This window comes from Ochlerotatus camptorhynchus, unplaced genomic scaffold (genome assembly GCF_037179485.1).
Source record: "Ochlerotatus camptorhynchus isolate MF236.1 unplaced genomic scaffold, CSIRO-AGI_Acam_v1.1 ptg000443l, whole genome shotgun sequence".
NCBI lineage: Eukaryota > Metazoa > Arthropoda > Insecta > Diptera > Culicidae > Ochlerotatus > Ochlerotatus camptorhynchus.
In genome coordinates, this window is record NW_027040929.1 from 3,524,681 (window position 1) to 3,546,216 (window position 21,536).

Sequence of the window (21,536 nt, forward strand, 5' to 3'; positions counted from 1 at the left end):
AATGAAACTCTTCTATCACTTCAAAACTGCAGAGCATTCTTGAGCTCGAGATGCTTCTTTAGTTTTTTTTTATCTGTTCACCAATCATCCGTCGTTACAGCGAGTTGGCGTGCATCCAAAGTTCATGCTCTTTCGATGCCGTTTCGATGATTTTTAGCAAATGTCAGAGTGTATCCCAATTCTGCTGGAATAGGCAACAGTTTCCCATAGACGACCGCCCTCACCACGATATGCTCTGGCGCCGACGGGTGGAGCAACTTGAACTTTGTGTTTTGATCGCCGTTTCGTGTGTGTGTGTGTGTGTGTTGCAAGCTGGCCATAAAGGGACACACGAGGAATCGGATCGAAGGAATTGCATCTCCCGGCCCTCGCCTCCTTCATTCGAAGAGAACTTTGTTTTCGAGTCGCGAGATCGATAAAAACAACAAGCGGCCTACTGCGCAGGACGAGCGTGATGGAAACGAAAACGCAATACTTGCAACGTAGCACAAGGATAGTCGGTCGGGTGATTATTTTTTTTTGCCATTCGCCGAGGCTCTGTTTGCATACTAGTGGGCGCTGAAAAGATACACTCGGTGGAAAGCCATTTTCCAGATTTCTGCCAGTTGGCGAGGAGAATTCGTGACGTTCATAGCGCTAATTTCGGTCGGTCCGGGAAATTCTTCCAATAACCGCACTACCATCGCTACCGCTACTCTCATCGTCGTCGTGATTGTCGTTGGCTTAGGGTTTGGATTTTCCTTTCGGACACACGCCCAAAATAGCCCCACAAGATGTGATGATTGTGATATTTTGTTCTCTAATAAGTGTTAGTACTGCTAGTAATTAAGTGTTATCAATATTTTCGTGCTGAGTTAAATTGCTTGTTTGCTCTGGATATGCCACAGTAGGTTGGTTGAGGAAATCTGAAAATGGAGCAAGTGCGTGTTCACTCCAAGAGCAAGCATCGTAGTTCTAGATCCGGATCTAGCTCACGACGAGTTTCCAACAGCAGTGGCCATCTTCGGTTGGAGCCAGAGCAAACCCCCGGTAGCGCACGGGAAGAAGATGAAGTGTCTAAAAATAGAGCAAACTCTGTGAAAGGTTCTTGTTCGCAACCTGAGGAAAATGCGGATAGTGCCAGCACGACGACAAATGCCAGCTCAAAGGCTAACAATAACAACAATAACAATGATGATGATGCAATTGATAATAACAAAAATCCACCCGAGCAGCAGCGAGTGGAAACGACTTCCATTGATACCGTTCCTGGAACCGATGACAAGCTGCAGAAGGGCATTCTGGGCTATATGGATCGTCAGTTGAAGGTGCAATCCTTGTCGGATCCGCAGAAAAGTCCTGCTCAAAGGAGCACCCGTAGCCGTAGTAGCTTGGATAAAAGCCCACGCAGGAAGCGCAGCAAGTCGGAGTCCCGCAGGCGGAGGGAACGGAAAATTATCGCCGCAGGCGAAATGGAAGTCCGCCAGGCAAACGAAACTCTTATGAGGTATCTGAAGCAGTGTTCCGATTTCAATGACGCCTCCCTGTCGGGAGATTTGGAAATTCCGGAAAATCTAGAGGATAGGCGAGTTCACCGGAAGACCAAGTCCCAACGGGAACGGAAGCATCAGCAGCAAAACGTACCGAAGCCAATTGGTAGGTGCTAAATATGGTTTAACATTCGGTTTCGATACAGTTGTGCGGGGTTTATTTTTAGAACGTACCCCTTACAGGGGGTGCTACAGTGTTGCCATTAAGTTTGCATCTACAGTTGTTGGACTGGGAAATGAAAATTCAAGCTGTGACGTCACGGATTAATCATCTGTTCAGGAAAAATTATTGTTATGTAAACCATAATTCAAAGTTTTGAGGGTGCTATGAAAAAAAAAAAATCCAATTGGTCTTCATTATCGAATTCACATCAACCTAATACATCATTTACCTCGATATTTCCCACCAAATCCGGCAAGTCTTGATTCGAAAGGAAAACGGAGCACAGAAATCGAGATTGTGCTATTTTTGTACCATAATTGGTCGTTTCTTTCCGTTGAACTCTCCCGGAATAAGGTCGACTTGAGTCGTGCGAAGTGTGGAACACTCCAAGACTCCAAGAATTAGCCGCCCACCGAGAACGTACCGGTCGTTTGGTCGGTCGGTAGGATGGTCGCTCTTCGGTGGGTGGTATTTGTTGTGCCAGTACCAGGGGATGGGGCGAATGACAAAGTAGTTGCCTGCTGCTATGTGCTAAAGCAAAAGCAGTTGGGGATGGTGTCTCGACGCGCGGTGGTAGAATACCGGTTGGAAGAAGTTCACCGGAGGAGGAAGCGGGTGGTGAAAAGGAAGGAAGCCATCATCAGCTTCAGCAATGACGTCATTCGACTCACGGCGGGGGTTTTATCAATATATACATACATTTTCTTATCCTCGGCTGCCACTTTTCGTCGCCTTTCGGTTGATTCGGTTACAGAGGGACTCGGGGCAAGAATCTCGCCTGGCAAAAGAGCTGCAATCCAAAGTCGGCAAAAGTGCTTGCGATGAAATATGTATGACTGAAACGCAAATTAAGCTATTCGGTGTCTGAGGGGGAGACATTGCACGGGAAAAGGATTTAAGCGTTGGAGTCATAATTCATCCCAGAATTCATCAGAGCTATTTTTAGCAAGCCACATTTAGGGGCAGTTGGATCGAACATTTCCGCGCGTGGGAAATGATTCCAGCGATTGATACTTCAGCAGAGTGTGGGCTTCCAATTGGTTTTCCATGAAGCTGTGGGGTCACCGAAAAAGAAAAACGAATTAATTAGTATGGTGAAGCTATTTCCTCGTTCATTTATGAGTTGTGGGTTTTCTATCCATGATTAGTATAAAAATAATGATATAGCGTCCGGACCTGGGCTATTGATTCCGGAATGACGACCCAACAAACAATTTTAGCTGCAGACGAGCTTATACAGGCAAAAATTAGCTGTATAAGCCAATTTTTGGCTGTATAAGCTAATCTGCAGCTAAAATTGTTAGTTGGGGACCTATGCATCTTGCTTGCTGGGGGTGGTTTCAAGATGTTATATTTTGTAGAAGAAATATAAGCCATTGCCTGCGCTGGAAATCGGTTATCTAGACGATGCTTTGCTATGTATGTCGAAAAGGTCAAGTGTTTTCAGCGGCCGGTGGTTTTATTGTCTTTGCTATGTGATATACGCTCTTAATTTTGTTTGCCATTTTTCCCAATATTTGCACAGCCGAGCACCCGGCAATAATTTGCTTACTGAAATCTCAGCAAAAGTGACGTTTGACACTGATTCTCAGTGAACAAACGTAATGTTTTCTGAGAGCTCAGTAAAATATGCTGTCGAGTACTCGGCAGAGCATATCTCGGCGAAATATTGCCGAGATGGAGAAAATACAACTAAGCGGTGGTGATTATTAATCGTGTGTTAATTTGCTTGAATGAACATAAAATTTACAAAACCCATTTTCATAAATTCACATGAACGCACTCAATGTCAAAGTCGCCGAAAGCCTTTTCTAACTTCATAATACCACAGGCTACGCCCAAGATGAACCAGCTCCTGACTAAAAACCTTGTAAATAAAGCAAAAAAATCGTAGGCTAATTTTATTGTAGCAGGTTTTAATGTTCAAACGTTCGTTGCTAGTGACTACAACATTATTATAATTACAGATCAATCGGTTAAAATCTTTCCCAGTTATTTGTATAAATTTAATTTAATACTCAAAAATTTAATTGAGAAGCTCGGCTAGCTTTTGTTTACTGAAGATCGCCTGTTAGACGTGTTGATCAGAAAACTCAAATCCTTTTCAAGAGCAGTTGTTGTCGTCGTCTATTGTCGTCGAGACCGAAATCTAGTAACAGCTGAGGAGGAGCGATAATTCGCAATTTGTTTGTAATATAAGAAGCTCGGTGGCCTAGTGGCAACCGGTTTTGCTTATTGAGCAGAAAATTATGAGTTCAAGCTCAAACACCTTCACATTATAGTGTTTCAGTGTGAATAGGATTTAGACAAAGCGTATTGAAATTCGATTAGAGAAGCTCCTTCACATTATAGAGTTATACTTTAAATCGGATTTCTTTCATAATATGATGTGAAATTCGGTTGGAGGGCCAAGTACGTAAAAGAAGTAATATTTGACTTTTAAGAAAGATGCAGTTGTGGTAGTCGATCAGTTAGAAAATCATATTCAGTTTTGGAAAACCAACCATTTCCTAATCTTTCCCTATATTTTTTTTAAATGAATTGTCTACAAAAAACAGCAGATACATATCTTCAAAACTAACCGAGATACGAACTAGGTGTTTTCGACAGTGTTGTTTGCAAGAGTATTTTCTAAAACTTTTGTGAAGAAACCAACCATGTATTTTGAAAAACTGCGAAAATAAATTTTCGTTCTCACTTCTAGGGGGATTAATCATAATTTCTGTCAGCAAAAGCTGATTAATTGGGGTTACGCTACAATGCGTAATGCATTGATTCTTCTGGCTTGAACTTGATGATAACCGCTTTCTCCTCTGCAATCCGGTGTGTTGCTTCCATCTCATCATGGTTCGCATCCAGTGTCTTCACACAAAATTCGTCTATGGTGGACTGCGCAAAAAGGTACTGACCGAGATACGACACACACAAAACTAGCGACCGGGAGGCGTAGCCCAACCTCGTATATACAAGGTGTGAAATTGAAGGGCTGAATGTATTGGTGCAATACGTTTTTCACTCTCCTTTAATCCTGCTTCGTACGACTCGTTTCTTTCGTTCGCTCAATCACTTATGTGTGTGACGTCATAACGTTTGTTTCGATCAGCGTTTGCATAGGAAATTTAATATGGATTATAGAATTTCTGTATTTTACCCCTGAACGTGAAGATATGATTATTGTATTATCACTCTGTATACCAAGAAAAAGCAGCCTGCCCGTGAGGTTATGTCCGTTTTCTTATGAGCAGTTATCATAAAAACACAAACCAAAAGAATACAATCAAGTGCAATCATCATGCAAACATAGCTAGGATTTGTTATACTTCATATTTCGCAAAGTTGCTTTCGAGTGTTATGACGTCATCACTAATGTTTTCATTTTTTCCCTCTACCAACACATACGTGAAGGCTGGATCCCTACACTTTGTATAGAGCTTTTTGACATTTAATCGGCGCACACTACTGCACCATTTAAAAAAAAACGAGTGCGAGCAAGAGGGAAACAGATTAGTGGGAAAACAAACCGTCCATTGATCCATGTGTGCTAGATAGAGAAAGACGATTAAATGTCAAAAAGGTCTATACATGGAGAAAAAATACTACCCAAAATTTGAGTTCTTTTCACTTAATATTGAGTTCAGCCTCTCACTTGCACTCTTTATTGTCATCAAAAAAGAAGCGATAGATTCGACCCTTCGAAATAGTTCAGCCCTATAAGTAACTTTTGAGTAAGTTGAAAATTCTCAAATTTACGTGAATTAACCTTAATTTTGGGTAGAATATACTTAAGAGTGAGTAATCTTTTCCGGTGTTAAATGGAAACTAATATATGAGATTTGCTCAAATTCGGGTTATTGGGCTGAACCCCGGAATTGAGGGAAAAGTACTTAATTTTGGGTAGTTTTTCATCTCCGTGTAGACCAGGTTAGGCGTAGCCCTCCAGTGACCGTATGGAATAAAGCAAATTGAAGGTCGAAGAACAGCACAGTTTGATCTATGAAACACTATCGCACTTTCTGCTCTTTCAAAGGGAGCGTTTTAGCGGTGGAAACTAACGATTTAAAATTGGTTCACTACTTGACTAGCCTATTGGTCCCAAGTACATCTATAAGCGTACCACATTCTAGTCGAAATTCTAGTACTACACTAAGTTTGTTTTAATTCGCTATGAAAGTTTGACAGATAAAATGAGGGGTTCGTGGATTTTCCTATGTTTCGAGGGGTTAGCTTGGGACCGAAAAGAGTACCAGAGCTGAGCCAAAAAGTTGAGCACGTTTCTTCGGGATCTACTCGTCTTAGAGTTACCTCTATGGTTTTACGTTTGGCTAAAAAATAGTCCCCAGCTAAGTTGTAGCTGAGAAAATTTCCTACAAAAATAAGCACGGTTTCTGAGAGTAATATAGTAAAGTGTTTAAAGGTAATGAACAAATAGTTTGATTTCCTAGATCTAATTCCCATATAAACTTCAAATGGTTTGTGCAAAGTCAGTGTCTAACAAGTAATTTTTGAGCACTGTAGAGGTAAATAATCAAGTTTGCATCAGAAGGGCAAACATTATTATTAAAATCAAATATTTATTAGAGATAGTCACTCAAATTTCCTTTCCAACACTATTAGTATCCCCCGGCGGGCTGGCTGGTTGGTTATTATGGCACAGCGTCTCCAGTAACCTCATTTTTGTATGCAGCATTTGCTGTTTTAGTTTTACACGTTTACACTTTTACTAAACATTGAGGTTTTAAAATAAATCATGAATATACTAATGGAAAACAATTTTGAACATCACTTAATATACACACGTTATCATGTTAAGGATGCTGCATACATACATATCATTCAACCATACATGTGCGACCTTTAAACTCTCATCAATGTTAACCATGTTTAGCATAGGTTCATATTTTTGGGTTATGAACGAAATTAGGGGTGGTCTATTAAATTGCAAGCTCTTTTTTCAAAATGAAGCACCCTAAGACTCGTTCTCAAATTAAAGCTAAGATCATTCCACATTTTTTTCCACCAGGCGACGACACATCCAACTACCATGGTGAAATCTACAACCCTTTCACGCCTGTCGTTTCGCCCACGACGGATACGGCCCCGACCAGAATCGATAAGATGTACATACAGACGGCTAGTGGATATCGACCAGTAGACAATACGTATCACCATCACCTCCAGCATCATTCGCACCATCATCACCATCTCCAGCCGGGCGGTGGTGGTGACCCTGAAAGCAATAAGTATGATGATCCAATCTGTCATTCGAAATGGGCTTACAGTTTTGTCTTTGCATGCTTCCTTCCGCAGCTATACAATAAGAACCGCGGTCCATTTGTCCTGTGCAGTGCAAAGCTTATGGTTGCACATGTCCAACGTGTGCCACGGTCTGCTGGGAGGACTCGCCCTGGCTCATCTACTGCTGATATGTACGACCAAACCGTACGATTGGGTCGAAGCGTCGATTCGTCACTATTCGGCCTTTGCGGAAGTCTACGCCAATACGTTCTACTGCTTAGCAATCGTCTGTATGGTTTCGATATTCGATAGGTAGGTGTGGCAGAGAGCGACATGCATATTGGACTCGTGCCAATCGTTTGTTTTGCTTCCTAAAGACTTCGGGGCTTTGATGTTCCGCATTGCATAACAATCGTTTCCGGAATGGTAATTGGATTGGTAGGGTAATGTTTTTACATTTTCGTATTGTTACAGAATGGACATATCACACTTCAGCTTATCGAGTGCAGCGGATAATAACATTTCCTTTCGATCGGTGGTTATCATTATGATCTATGCAGCAACGATTGTCCTTAGTCTGTCGGCTGGATCGATGGACGAACGCCTTTATCTGTCCTCCTCTAATGTGACTGTGTGGGAAGAGGAATTGGTAAGATTTTTCGGACAAAATGGCATCCAACTTAAGTTATAATGATTGTGAATAATTCCAGGAAACGAACAAAGTACTCAGCATCTGGAATACTCTCTCGATAGCTCGCAGTGTAGGCGCTATTTTCGGATGGGTTGTGATTGGCATGTCGCCAGACCAAGATCAGCTATACGAGCATCTGTACGAGATGGAGAAATATCAACTTCAATAAGCGAGAAATTGGTACCAAAAAGATAAACATAATGAAATCGACGATAATAAGCCTCTCAACAATTACAGTCTACTTTCAACTTACAATAGCATGCACGACTGTAACTGTAAATGCCGCTGTAAATACTAATTAAGGAATTTAGCTAATGAAACAGATACCAAACAAGAAAACATTAAGCATTCGACAGTAATGTAAACGAAGTCACTGGCTCAGACATCATTGTAACAATAAACCAGCAAAATAAAAGGAGAAATAAAGGACTACAATAGGATACGCGATGGAAATAAAACAAACCAATCGAACTAAACGCTAAATGTGGAATAACAAACATACCCAACACAACAAACAAACAAACAAACCAAAACAAGCCGAAATCAGTTAAATGTATCCAGTATAGAAAAAGGAAAAAAAAAATGTTGTCTGTACTACCTAATTTAGACAACGATCAAATTGGAGGCACTCCGTACTAAATAAACATAAATTCATGAAAGCTTAATATGAATCCTATTTCCGTCAGTATATCTCGCCCAGTTCTTCAACCAACATAAAACAATCATTAGAGGATTTCCATTATTCTGTTACCCTTTAGGCAATAAGCGATTCCTTGCAAATGTGCAAGGCAAGTGAAGACAGTAGCTTACAAACGATGAGTATCACTCGTACACACATGTTACAGTAGTAGGGCAATGCCATTTCGTATCCACATAAAGGCAAGCAATGGACTGAGATAGGACAAAATTACAATTATAGAGCAAAATATAAGAAAAAAATAATGTGAAAAATGGTGACAAGCAAGACTAAGCGAGAATGTACAATGAGATAATCAAATGATAGTGATGAGAGATTAGATATACCTACCAGAAGTAGATGATGAGCAATTGTCGTGAAAGTGTTGGTGATAGAGAGTGTTTAAGAGAAGATTCACCTTCATAAATAGAAAATCAGAGTGAAACAGACATTCCTAGCTTCACATACACGACAAACACAAGAACATTTACATACATACACTTACACGTACACATCAATAAAGAATGCACACGTATCTAACGGAAAAATCAGACACAGACAAATTCTTGAAGAGGATTTTCTATACATAAGCTGAGAAATCACACGTGAGTGAAGTTGATATTTCTATTTATATATATATATATATTATAGACTAGTGAAATCACTTGACAAGGAGATATTCATAGTAGTGGAAATGCATATTATATGATACTCTTTTTTGTTGAAAAATTGCGTTAGGTAATACACAATAAATGGATAACAGCATTAAAATCCAGTACTCTTTCGTTGAGGTTCGACATCTTGGGTTGAGGATTGGTTAAAAAGTTCAGATGTGGGTCCAGGAGTGTTAGCTGAGGCTAGAGCTGCATCAGACAATCAACACATATGCCTGCTCTGATGAATTTTCACTGCAGATTTAAATGCATTGGACAAAGGTTTCGAAATACCGCATGCGTGATAATGTTTGCACCATCATACATACATCAGCCATTCCATAGCAAAACGATATAGTGGTTCTCAGAATTTCGTAAAAATTCGTAGTTTTGTTCCTTATTGCACAATGTTACATCTGCATTTTTTTGTAGATCATTTCCATGTTAAGGTGGTCCAAAAAATCGATTTTTTAAAATGACTTTTTTTCGAAAATAACTTTTGAAAGACTGGGCCGATTTCAATCATCAAAATATCAAATGAAAGGTTTTTAAAAAAAAATGTGATTTTGTATTGAAAAATATTGATCGCATTTGTTTTTTTTTTGGTTTTCATGGTTTGTAGAGTGGCTGAAAGTCTCTTTAATAAAATAACCTAACCCTGGTTAGGTTTTTTTCAACGAAAAACAAACCACGGAAAAAAAAAGTGTCCACCTTGAACATTTTTCACAGAAGTTTGGATTTTTTATAAAAAATATATTGGTTGGGTATTTTTTATTATTTTTGGCATAACAACTTTTTTTTTTTATTTTTTACTTAAAACTACTTCACGTTATTTCGATTGGAAATTGCGATTTCGAGTTATGTTATTGATCATAACAAGCAATTTTGCAAAGTTTCTCGCAAATTGGTGCATCATTTAGCTTGGAACTGCAGATTTCTAAATTTCTCATGGCAAGGTATGGGAGAGAACGCTTAAATTAAGTACTTCAAATTGGTTGTTACTGTGGGGGATAAAAATTCACAATTTGCCAATTTAAACCTCTTTCTTCGAATGTTTTTTTTTTTTAAATTTTGTATATTTATACACTTAGAAAAATTCATGTAAATTTAGGTGCTCCGAGGCTGACATATACGAGCGTCAATTTTGACAGTCTTCATGCCCCGTAGAGTAATCGATAAAAATAATAAAAGTTTTATTTGAGAAATAGAAGCATTTTAAAATTTTAATCTGTATCATCAAGACGTTTTTAAAGATGACCGCGAGATGCCAAGGTTATTAGGCCTATAATGTGTAGACGCCTCAGACTAAGTCAATGATTTTCTGCTCAGCACGGTCATCATCGAAAATCATGGTCGTTACAGTGATGAGACTCTACTAATACATATAATGGTGAAAATTTACGAAGGTTTAGAGAAAAGTGGTAAATTTTGAATAACAACGTTCACAATTTAATATTCAACGTAATAAAGAAATAAAGTAAAAGCTTGCTGCCGCAAAGAAGGGGGGACCTAATAATCAAACGGACATATTCGTACACACTTAGAAATTATCGCCGACTTCGGTAAGTTTTACCGAAATCTGAACAGCTGTTTTTTTTTCGGTAAAATTTATGCAATTCAATTCAATTGCTTTTCAACTACTTTGAAACAAAATCTCCACTAAAATGACATTATTTGATGATTTAAACAAGGTTGAACATGTTTTGATATTATTTTCAAATTCAATAGCCTTTAAAATGAAGGTCAAACTTTTGCCGAACGTTCAGCTGTTCTGATTTTGGTAAAATTTACCGAATACGGAAACAAAATCTAAGTGTGTACATAGTTTGCGGATGACCCCTGAAAAGTTCATGTCTGGTTATTGTGCATTTCACACCATAGTAGATTCCTGTGCTAAACACCAATCCCTTAGATTATTTCGTCATTTCCAGATATAAAAACCCGAATTTATCCACCTATGGTGTGATCAGACCCTTCTTACTTATTCAAGTTTATTAATTTTATTGTCATTATCAGTGACCAAGCCCCCCACCCCCGTGTCATCCAGTGACGCTACGCCACTGCCTGGGGGTACCCGGAATATATCCGGGTGTAGTCTATTTGGTGAGGCTACCAATTACCTTATCATCGTATTTTAATGTGATTTAATGGGTTTTATTTCAATTCATATTCAAGCAACTTCCCCGGGGTACCCGGAACATGTCCAAGTGTGTCCAATGTGGTCTGGAACACTTAACACGACTTGCATTGATCTTATTTTTGAATTCTGTAGTAATTTGATGTGTCGCATGATGGTTTTGATACGTTTTCCGTTAAATCCAGCGTGAAGGCCCATATTCACCGGATCTTATTCCGGCCATATCTCTGGAACCGGTTCACCGATTCCAAAACCATTCAATAGCGTTCAATGGGAACCCAAGACCTATCATTTGGCGCCAAGTTTGTCCAAATCGGTTGAGCGGTTGCTGAGAAACGTGAGCGCATTCATTTCGTTACATACACACACACATACACACATACACACGTACACACACATACACACAGACATTTTCCGATCTCGTCGAGCTGAGTCGAATGGTATATGACACTCGGCCCTCCGGGCCTCGGATCGATAGTCGGTTTTTCAAGTGATATCTATACCCTTCTCTGTAAGAAGGGTAAAAATAACCATTATGAGCGTCGCGCTACATTTTTACAATTTTAATTTTCCGTTGCCAAGCAAATAATAATTGAAGGATTATGTTTAGTGCAGGAGCCTACTATGCTGTAAAATGTGCAATATTAAGGTCTTTACAATTTAACATATCTACAAGCACATTTTTATTTTGGCGTTACAAAATGACTCTAAGCACATTTTGCACTAGGAATCATTCTTAAAAAATATGACAGTAAAGCCAATTTTTTGAGCCACCACCAGTGACTCTTGGATAGTGTTATATAGTGTAATATTATATAAACAGGTGTTGAAAAGCTTGAAAAGGGTGCTATTTTCTTTGTTTGCTGCGCTGCAGAAAACATAAGTTAGTAAAATTCATACGCGAAGTAATGTGTATCCGAAATTATATTTTTTTTAATCTCCTCGAGGAGTTTCTGAACATTTAAATATGTATGCATGGTAAAATGAATAAGTACTTTCATCTTGATTGTTGTGATAATGCTTATCAATTTTTTTTTAAATCCTCCGGTTTTTTTTTGCCTCTATCTTAATTCCTTTACATTTACATATTATCTTCCGTACTTTCTCATTCCTGATGCACACACATTGACTTGAAATAATTTGCATACTTCTCTAGTTTAGCATTTACACCATCCTTCTCTTCAACAGCGTTCTTATCAATTCTCCGTTTCTTTGCTTTCCCCTCCCTCGGAATGTTCAGACAAAAACACGATAAACCCTAGTTGTTTCTTCATTCATTAACTTTCATTCAAGAGTATCTTATTCAGTTTCCTTCCAAACTTGTAGTTGACCAGTTCAGTGCAACTTTTTTTTACAATCTCAATGCTTCTTTACTTATCAGAAGTTTCAATCTTGGCGGTGGCGCTATGGTTGACGCTGGAACTTTCCATCGCCACCGGTCAAGCCCAATACCGACGTAAGTTCCCGTTCAAATGCTGCCAGAGGTCAAATAAAAATAACCTTATCAAATCTCACCGTAGTAACCCAATTCCGTCCGGGTCGACCGATGAAACTGCCGCAGCTCAAAAGTGGTCCCGAGTGCCCTACGCCGTACTTTCCCAATGGAGTGGCCAAACCACGTCAGCGGAACAAAATGATTCGGTTCACGTGTGCAAGTGGATTCCAATTGGTCGGAAATACGTACTCCATGTGCGAGAAGGGCCGTTGGGATACTTCCATACCTATCTGTATAAGTAAGTGTTTGCATGAAAGAGACAGGAAGTGACTCATGTCTAGGAGAATTTTGACTAATAACAGTTGGTTGTCAATAGGATCGGGATGTCCGGAATTTACGGCGGTGGATAAGGGACAGATTTCCTACGAACATGGACAAGCAGCAGCGATGTTATTCTGTAGCAGTGGTTACCAGGTAGCCGGTCCATCGAAGGCCTACTGCAATGGAACTCACTGGGATCGTCCGTTGGGAAACTGTCGCGAGACCGGAATAGGCGTGGTAACCAGCTGTGACTTTGAAGCACCGGACTTCTGTGGGTGGATGAATGAGGCCACGCATGATTTCGATTGGAAGCGCAGCGATGGAATTGTATCTCCGAAAGCCTTGAAGACGGGTCCGAAGTTTGATCACACTAACGGGATTTCGTTGGCTGGTTAGTGGATGCGAGTGTGGCAATCGAAGTACTTTCTAAGCATAGTCTTTTTAATGTTTCAGGACACTTTATGATGGTTGATTCCGTGGAACAATTTACGAACGAGACGGCGCGTTTGCTATCACCGATATATCCAGCTAATTATAGTACGAACGCATGTTTTCTGTTTTATTATCATATGTTTGGAGATGGTGTAGGGACGCTATCCGTGTACGTAAGACCTGTATCGCAGCAATTGGATAGCGTTAGTAACAAAGACGCCTCCTTTGCCCTAAGTGGTAACCAGCGTAACGTGTGGAACGAGGCTTACTTTGATCTGAAGCAATACTCCGAGGGTTTTCAGATAGTGATAGAAGCATCACTGGGAATGAAATCAAAAAGCGACATAGCTATTGACGATGTTAGTCTGTTGAATGGAGATGACTGTCGTCTGAAACCTAGTAGTGAGGATGTCGAAGTTTCATCTGTCGTTCCCGACGAGCCCCCACCGGAAGTACTTAGTGACATTTTCAAGCTTGGTTCATGCGAAAATCGATGCGGTAAAAACGTTTCCTCAGTGATTGCCATTCCTGATTCTAGTGTAAACTTTGTTCAGTGTGATTGCTTTGAAGGTTGCGTAGATAGCAAAACTTGCTGTCCAGACTACGCAGAGCTATGCGTTTTTAACGATCCCGATAATTCAGACGTTATCATTACAAGCACTACGATCTCTACAACCACTTCAACTACGGCTAGGACGCGACCAACAACAACATCATCATCATCTACCACAACGGCTCGTGCAACCCAACCCACAATAAAATCAACAACTACACCTAGAACCACATCTACCACCACTCAGCGAAGTACAACGACTTCTACGGTTAGAACTACCATCTCGACTACCACTAAAGCTACATCAACGACAAAGTTACCTACAACAACGACCACTAAAATCTATAATCTCAGACCTAGAACTACTACCACCACTTCTACAGTAAGTCCACCGATCATCATTCCAATGGTTCGCACTCGTAAGCCCACCACAAAACAACCTTCTACAACTGCACCGCCAACTACAGAAGAAGTACAAATGAAGTTGGTAGCTCGATTCGGCGATCTTCCTGGGGATGAATTCTCCCCGTCGATGCTGGAATTGGGTGATACCAAACCGAATTTGGCGCGTTTTTTCCTGTTCTCCGGAATTGGAGTCGTTTTCTTCGGGTGCGTCATTCTGTTGATCGTGCTCCACATCCGACGTAATTCCGGGGCAAACATGCTGAATCGCTTGAAACAGAAATCGATGAAGAACCATTTTGGAATCAACGAAGGCTTCGAGGACGTACGCTTCCTGGCAGCCGATGAGCATCTGGACTTTAGTATCCCGGACGATGATGCAGAGGAAGCCGTGGAGGAGAGCGACGTGAATGGTGACGCAGGGGAGAAGGTTGAAAAGAAAGCCAACAAGAAATCTGGCAAAAAGGGAAAGAAGTAGTGTTAGTGTAAGGAACGAGTGTAACTTATTTTGAATAAATACTTATGAGTGTGCAAACATGCAATTCTCTCTTCCGTTTTGCTTGATAACGCTTCCAAGGGTTGCTTGATTTAGATTCTCAGTCTTTGAACATACTCGCAGTTGGCCGGTGGATAGTTAGTGAAATGATCACCAAACGCTTATCGCATATGTTTATCGTGGTGGTTTTCCTTGCGGTTGTGGAAATGTACTCTGCCACCAAGTGTAAGGTGACATTAATTCGATAATGTGGTTTATTTTAATGTTTTTTATTTTAACATTTTAGACAGCGAAAACCGTTACGCACCTCTGGTACGGAACAGCTACAGTAATATCTGTCCTAAGCCGGAACTCCTGAATGGAATGATCCGGATTAGGCTACGTGGGAAGTTCCTACGGTTTGACTGCAACACAAATTTCACCTTGGTTGGAGCAAAATACATTCTGTGCAAAAGTGGTCGTTGGAATTCCCCTGCGCCTATTTGTGTCAGTGAGTTAGAGCCAAGTGTTAGGATCGTGGTAGGCGACATTTTGCTTACTTTGATTTGCCTTTTCAGAACCGGGTTGCTCTGATTTACCACCGGTGGCCAATGGTTTCATCTTTTACGAGAATGAAAAAGCTGCAGCAACACTGTTTTGCGATAGTAGTTACAAAACCTTTGGTCCCATGTACAGCTACTGCAACGGATCCGATTGGGATCGTACGATTGGAAGTTGCCGTAGCAGTGGTTTGACAGTTGAACGATCATGTGACTTTGAAACGGAAGATTTTTGTGGTTGGGAGAACACGGATATCGGTAGTGTTGAGTGGCAAAGAAGTTCCGGAGTAGTATCGCGTCGGTTGTTGAAGACTGGCCCAAAACATGACCACACTACGGGGCAACCTTTGAATGGCCATTTTATGATGATTGATTCTTCACAGCAAGACACGAAAGCAACTGCGCATCTGATTTCGCCCATTTACAGCAGCAATTACAGCACCAAAGCATGTTTTCGTTTCTTTTATCACATGTTCGGTGACGTAGGCACGCTCTCAGTTTATGTGAAGCCTCTCTCGCTGGAGCTCGGCAATATGCTCAAGCAAGGTGCTCAATTCACCATCAGTGGTAACCAAGGAAACGCATGGAACGAAGGTTACTTTGACCTGCAGAAGCAAACTGAGAGTTTTCAGATTATAATTCAAGCGTCTCTTGGAATGCGCTTCAAAAGTGATACCGCAATTGATGATGTTGCTTTGTTGAACGGCAGTGATTGTCTAAGTAATGGAACCGTCCTAGTACCGATTACTGAAAGTGATGCAGATATTTTCAAAATCGATTCATGCATTAACCGTTGTGGCTTGCATATGCATTCTATCGACGAAGATGCTTCAAACTTGATTCAATGCGGATGCACAAGCGACTGTGATGCTGATAATAATCTTTGCTGTCCTGATTATGCTGAAGTGTGCCTGTTTGATGAGTCGAATGGGACTGAAGAAGACATGATTACCTTGAGTGCGAATCGGCCAACAGTGTGGTTCACTGATGTGAACTATCACAACACAGAAAGAGAAGCTTCAATGTTTCCATTAGGAAAAATATCGAATTTGGAAAGTAAAGTATCGGGCACAACTGTCGCAATGGGAGTTTTAGGTGCGTGTGTGTTAATTATCAGCATTGTCTTGGCCATGGTATACTATCGTGCGGATTGCGGTGTAAATTTCATTAGTTGGCTCAAGAATAGAGATGCAGTTGATTCTGACGGTTGCGTGAATTTTTCGGATGAAGTGAAATATTTGTCCGTCAACGACGATATCAGCAGTTTTTCCATAGAGTGTCAAAGTGTGGATAGTATGCGACTGGAATAACATTATAACCATATAATTGAAGATAGTATTTTGAAGATAATTGACATGGATATTAAGGTATTGATATTAAGCTCAATAGAGCGATCCATCACTCGTTGATTTTATTGCATAATATCTCTTATCACAGTAATCGTAATAAATACATAGTTATTTCTTTTATAAACATGAATATTGTGATCAAATAAATATATAACTGGTTAATATATGTCATCGAAAAATGGCCCGGCTAATTCAAATTAGATCGATACACCTCCGAGACAGCTGGATGAAATATTTCACCGACTCGAGCAGTCTCTCTCTTTTTAGGAATTCATTTTCTCCCCTTTTGGTTGAAAACGTCAATCACAGTCAGTGCTCTCTCCTCCCTTTTTATGGCACAGACCTGTTGGTCCATATTGCAGCGGCGCTCTCTCCGTTTCTGTATGTTGCTTTTGTGATGATAATGAAAATAGTGCAGCTGTCAGTAGTCACACTGGCGTTTGTGGGCGTCTTATTTTGTTGACACGTAGTAGGAGATTGTTTTCGTACGGCTGGAAATCACACGGCTGTGTTATCGAAAGTTTTGCAAAAATTTAATCAATTTTCCAGTTCTATTAACCTCAAGATGACTCCGAAATTGAAGATTTCGGAATTTGTAATACAGGTAAGTTGAAATTTGTTTATTTTTTGATAGCTTAGAGTGGATTTACAGGAGATTAGAAATGGTTGCAGTTTTCAAAATCTAACAAAAGCTATATCAAGGAGTCTTCAATAATTATTAGTTTCGATCACAATGATGTCTAATATCAATCATGTAATGTTTTAATATTCAACATTGTTTTAAATTAGTTAGCATTGGATTTTTTAAATGACTACGCTGCTTCTTCTTCTTCATTGGTTTTGTTACGTCCCTACTAAGACATAACGTCAGCCTTTATCTAGTGTTCTAGATGCACTTCCACTGTTGTCAATTGAGAGCTTTCTAAGCCTGTACCATTTTTGCATTATTATAATTGTAGTATAATTGTAAAAGTAATCCCCAGGGAATTCGAGAAATTTCTCAACTTAAATTCCTAGACCGGACCTGGAAACGATTCCAGCCATCTCCAGCGTGGTCTTGCTTTCATTGCACCATTACCAACTGAAGTTTAACCCTCTCCTTCCCATGGTAGGACAGGGCATCCACAACTTTTCGGTCAGTTTCATGTTTGTAAATCTATCATTAAATAGTCAGTACTTATTTAAGCTTCTACATGTGCTCATTATTCTCGTCCTTATGTGTTCCTAAGAATTCAATTGAGCAACTATAACTTAAAAAGCTGCTATTAATTAATTCTCAAAATTCATGGATTTCTATTAACAAACTTGATTAATTTCTTGAGAAAATTTGTCTGTCACTTATTTTTTTCTGAATCAAGACAACCACAGACACAAAATTGATAAAAGGTAAGGTTTTTTTTCTGGTATATATGATCAATATTAAAGCCAATCTCGCGTTTTGTTGCATTTTATGTTTTTCGGATCATTTCCGTGCTTCTTAGACTGGTGCGTTTCGTTAATAGGATTCAAAAGAAGAAGAAGAAACAACAGCTTGCCTTCTTCAGGAAAAAAAGCCTAATCAAGAAAATTCTGTGAAAAAATTGGGTGAAACTCTGAAGGGGTATTGAAGTGATCCTTGCTAATTTGTAAATAATTCCACTCGAAATATTATGAAATCTAATCTGAATAAATCCTAAATCTAATTAAATCTGATCAAAATCTAATCTAAATCTTATCTAAATGGCGCAGTGGTGTAGTGGTAAATGTGATTGCATCTCACCTGGGTTCAATCATTGTCGGCGCCACCGGGATTTTCGAAGGCATAAAATCTCTTATCATTTCTTCCTTTGGAAGGGAAGTGAAGCCGTTGGTACCCGGTCCATGAGGAGCTGCCTCCCTGGCCGTCGGTTGTGTTGGTGCCCAGTACGGAAAACGAAATCATCCGAAAACAAATCAAGGAAGAAAAATAAATCTAATCTAAACCGATTAAAATTAATTATAATCTAATCTAAATCAAATCTAAATCTAATCTAAATCTAATCTAAATCTAATCTAAATCTAATCTAAATCTAATCTAAATCTAATCTAAATCTAATCTAAATCTAATCTAAATCTAATCTAAATCCAATCTAAATCCAATCTAAATCTAATCTAAATCTAATCTAAATCTAATCTAAATCTAATCTAAATCTAATCTAAATCTAATCTAAATCTAATCTAAATCTAATCTAAATCTAATGTAAATCTAATCTAAATGTAATCTAAATCTAATCTCAATCTAATCTTAATCTAATCTAAATCTTATGTAAATCTAGGCTATATCTAATCTTAATTTAATTGGAATCAAATATAAATCAATTCTAAATGTATCCTTGATTTGTTTTTCGTCGATCTTGTTTTCCTTGCTGAGCACTAATGCTACCGACGCCAGGGAGGCAGCTCCCACACCTAGACCCTACCTATCGACCCATCAACTCATGAACCGAGGACCAACGGTTTTACTGCCCTTCCGAAGGCTTGATCAGAGAAGTTATGCCTCACAACATCCCGGCGGCGCCGACTGGGATTGAACCCAGGCCTGCTGGGGTGAGAGGTAATCACGCTCACCACTACATTCTAAATGTACGCAAAATTTATTCAAAATTTACTTTCAATTAATTCTTAATCAATCTAAACGTAATCGAAATATGATTCGAAGAATTTCTTCGTGAGAATGAAAATATTATGGTTCCGAGTGAACTATATGTAGAACTTAATCAGGGTGTTAAATTTCGAAAACTGAACTGACCATTTCCATTCCGACAATTCCAGCGTATCGCCAAAGTAACGGCCCAGTGCTGTGGCGAGCTGTTCGGAATCATGACCCAAGGCACCCTCACCGTGCTGGGCTTCATCCTCGAAGGTAAGAAAGAATCCAGCACCATGAACTACCGAAAAGCGCAGAACAACTTCCCTACCGAGGTGGATCTGTGCGGGCTGATCAAGTTTGGACCGTGCAGTGATGCCGAGGCACATCTGAGCGAGATTCTACAAGACGTAGATATTACGGACAATCCGGTCCTTTTGAACTGCGATGAAAATGGGGATGTCAAGGCATCCTTGTTCAAGCACGGTCAGTTGGAGGAGATCAGCTACGAAGTGATCAGTGAGACGGATCTTTTCCGGGATTATATGTTCCTGAGATTGCAGTGCAGTTTAGAACTGTTCTGTGAGCTGAACGAGAAATCGGTTGCAGATAATTCGTTCAGATTGAGGAAGCGATTAGCTGCGGGAAATGTGGCATTCGGTGTGGCTGGTACGGGGGTCATACTGAACGGAGGATCAACGGGATGTCAGGTGGTTGGTTCGAATGCGGAGGATTCGGTGGAATCGTTATTGGCGTTGACAACCAAGACTGAGGACGATGGATTTGGTTCGAAGGGAGGAAAGAAGAAGACCGCTTTGAATGTGGTACCATCGGAGTTCCAAGTCTTGAACATCAGCATGATGGTGAAGAAATCGAAGGACTCTCAGGACGAGCGGTTGACAAGAGAAGCGTGCAATGTTACAATCGACAGCAAAAATGGTAGGTGTGTAGATTTGCAAAGTTGGGGAAACAATTAACACTTTACCTTTTTCAGCCTGTGGCAAAATGAGAATTCCGCTGCAGGTAGATGTGTTGAGCATGTTGCATAAAGAGACGAAATCTTTACTGTGTTATAACGTTCTGGTGGAAAGCATGTGCCGATCGTTGCGCTTAATTGAGCACAACTTTCTGGAACAGTTAAGCCAGTTCAATAAGATCTACGTGTCCAAGTGTTATCATATGTATCCAGATGGGTTGGGACACTTCTGGACCTGCGTCTATCCAGTTGAAGACAGCATCAAGGAAGAAGGTAAACACTCGAAGGAAACAGTACATAATTTTCAATGGATGTTTCGGCTAAAAATCTCTTAAAGATAAAAAAAAAATCACTGAACTACATTTCTAACTGCAAATTCAAGTTACTGATTGGATGGTGGAAATAGTTTGGTTCTATTTATAACCCCAATCCAATTGGAACATTCCGTCCACTCAATTAACCAAGTGTTCCATTTTCAGATGAATTCCTATTAGAAAAACGTAGATCCCTTCATCAGCAATTTGGAGTACCCGCAATTCGACCATATTTTCGGAAGGCCAACGGATTCCGATTCAGAGAAGGCAACAGTAAGCTTTTATTCAACCCGCACGTCGGAGTCAAACGGCAATGTACGGACACCGTTCGTTAGACGATCAATTGTACGTAAATAACCGGATCCTTATATTTCCAGTAACGGACGGAAGGATGTCGCTAGTTCAGGGACGGTACAGCTACCATCACTACATGCAGGACAGTTTCAACGACGACGGATGGGGCTGTGCTTACCGGTCTCTGCAGACTCTCATATCGTGGTTCATCTATCAAGGTTACGCTGACGTTCGGATTCCAACGCACAATGACATCCAGAAATACCTGGTCCGGGTGGGAGATAAACCGGCTGGTTTTGTCGAATCTCGCCAGTGGATCGGATCGACGGAGGTTTCCATGTGCTTGAACGAGTTTGTCAAAGTGGATTCCAAGATTATGCACGTCAGCTCGGGGTCGGATCTAGCGATGAAAGGTTCCGAACTGGCATATCACTTTGAATCGCAGGGGACGCCCATCATGATCGGGGGAGGTGTACTGGCTCATACGATTTTGGGAGTGGATTTTGATCGCAATTCGGGGGATTTAAAATTTTTGATTTTGGATCCCCACTATACGGGTGCGGATGAAATCGGAACCGTGCTGGCGAAGGGTTGGTGCGGATGGAAGGGCGTGGAGTTTTGGGATAAGAAAGCTTACTACAATTTGTGCATGCCACAGCGACCGTATGTGTTTTAGTTGTAATGTGGAGAATTGGGTTGTTGAGTGTAATAAACTATTTTTCATAAATCCTAAAGT

At 40.2% G+C, this 21,536-nt stretch overlaps 4 protein-coding genes across 4 annotated transcripts; all 4 read left to right on the plus strand.

Moving 5' to 3' along the window:
* Window positions 1-536: 536 nt before the first annotated feature.
* On the plus strand, window positions 537-8,258 carry LOC135711851 (uncharacterized). The gene is made up of 5 exons (XM_065234821.1): window positions 537-1,635; window positions 6,713-6,932; window positions 7,000-7,239; window positions 7,402-7,576; window positions 7,638-8,258. The coding sequence occupies exons 1-5, from the start codon at window positions 912-914 to the stop codon at window positions 7,785-7,787; spliced, it is 1,509 nt and encodes a 502-aa protein (XP_065090893.1). The 5' UTR covers window positions 537-911; the 3' UTR covers window positions 7,788-8,258.
* A 4,151-nt stretch (window positions 8,259-12,409) lies between these two features.
* Window positions 12,410-14,720, plus strand: LOC135711846 (MAM and LDL-receptor class A domain-containing protein 1-like). The gene is made up of 4 exons (XM_065234816.1): window positions 12,410-12,540; window positions 12,605-12,817; window positions 12,896-13,231; window positions 13,294-14,720. Exons 1-4 carry the CDS (start codon window positions 12,447-12,449, stop codon window positions 14,703-14,705), a joined length of 2,055 nt encoding a protein of 684 aa, XP_065090888.1. The 5' UTR covers window positions 12,410-12,446; the 3' UTR covers window positions 14,706-14,720.
* Window positions 14,721-14,749: 29 nt separating this feature from the next.
* Window positions 14,750-16,297, plus strand: LOC135711818 (MAM and LDL-receptor class A domain-containing protein 1-like). The gene is made up of 4 exons (XM_065234771.1): window positions 14,750-14,948; window positions 15,010-15,213; window positions 15,281-16,221; window positions 16,271-16,297. Exons 1-4 carry the CDS (start codon window positions 14,870-14,872, stop codon window positions 16,295-16,297), a joined length of 1,251 nt encoding a protein of 416 aa, XP_065090843.1. The 5' UTR covers window positions 14,750-14,869.
* A 746-nt stretch (window positions 16,298-17,043) lies between these two features.
* Ufsp2 (UFM1 specific peptidase 2) lies at window positions 17,044-21,525 on the plus strand. Its single transcript, XM_065234874.1, has 5 exons — window positions 17,044-17,215; window positions 19,402-20,155; window positions 20,211-20,465; window positions 20,672-20,821; window positions 20,884-21,525. The coding sequence occupies exons 1-5, from the start codon at window positions 17,177-17,179 to the stop codon at window positions 21,474-21,476; spliced, it is 1,791 nt and encodes a 596-aa protein (XP_065090946.1). The 5' UTR covers window positions 17,044-17,176; the 3' UTR covers window positions 21,477-21,525.
* The last annotated feature ends 11 nt before the right edge of the window (window positions 21,526-21,536 follow it).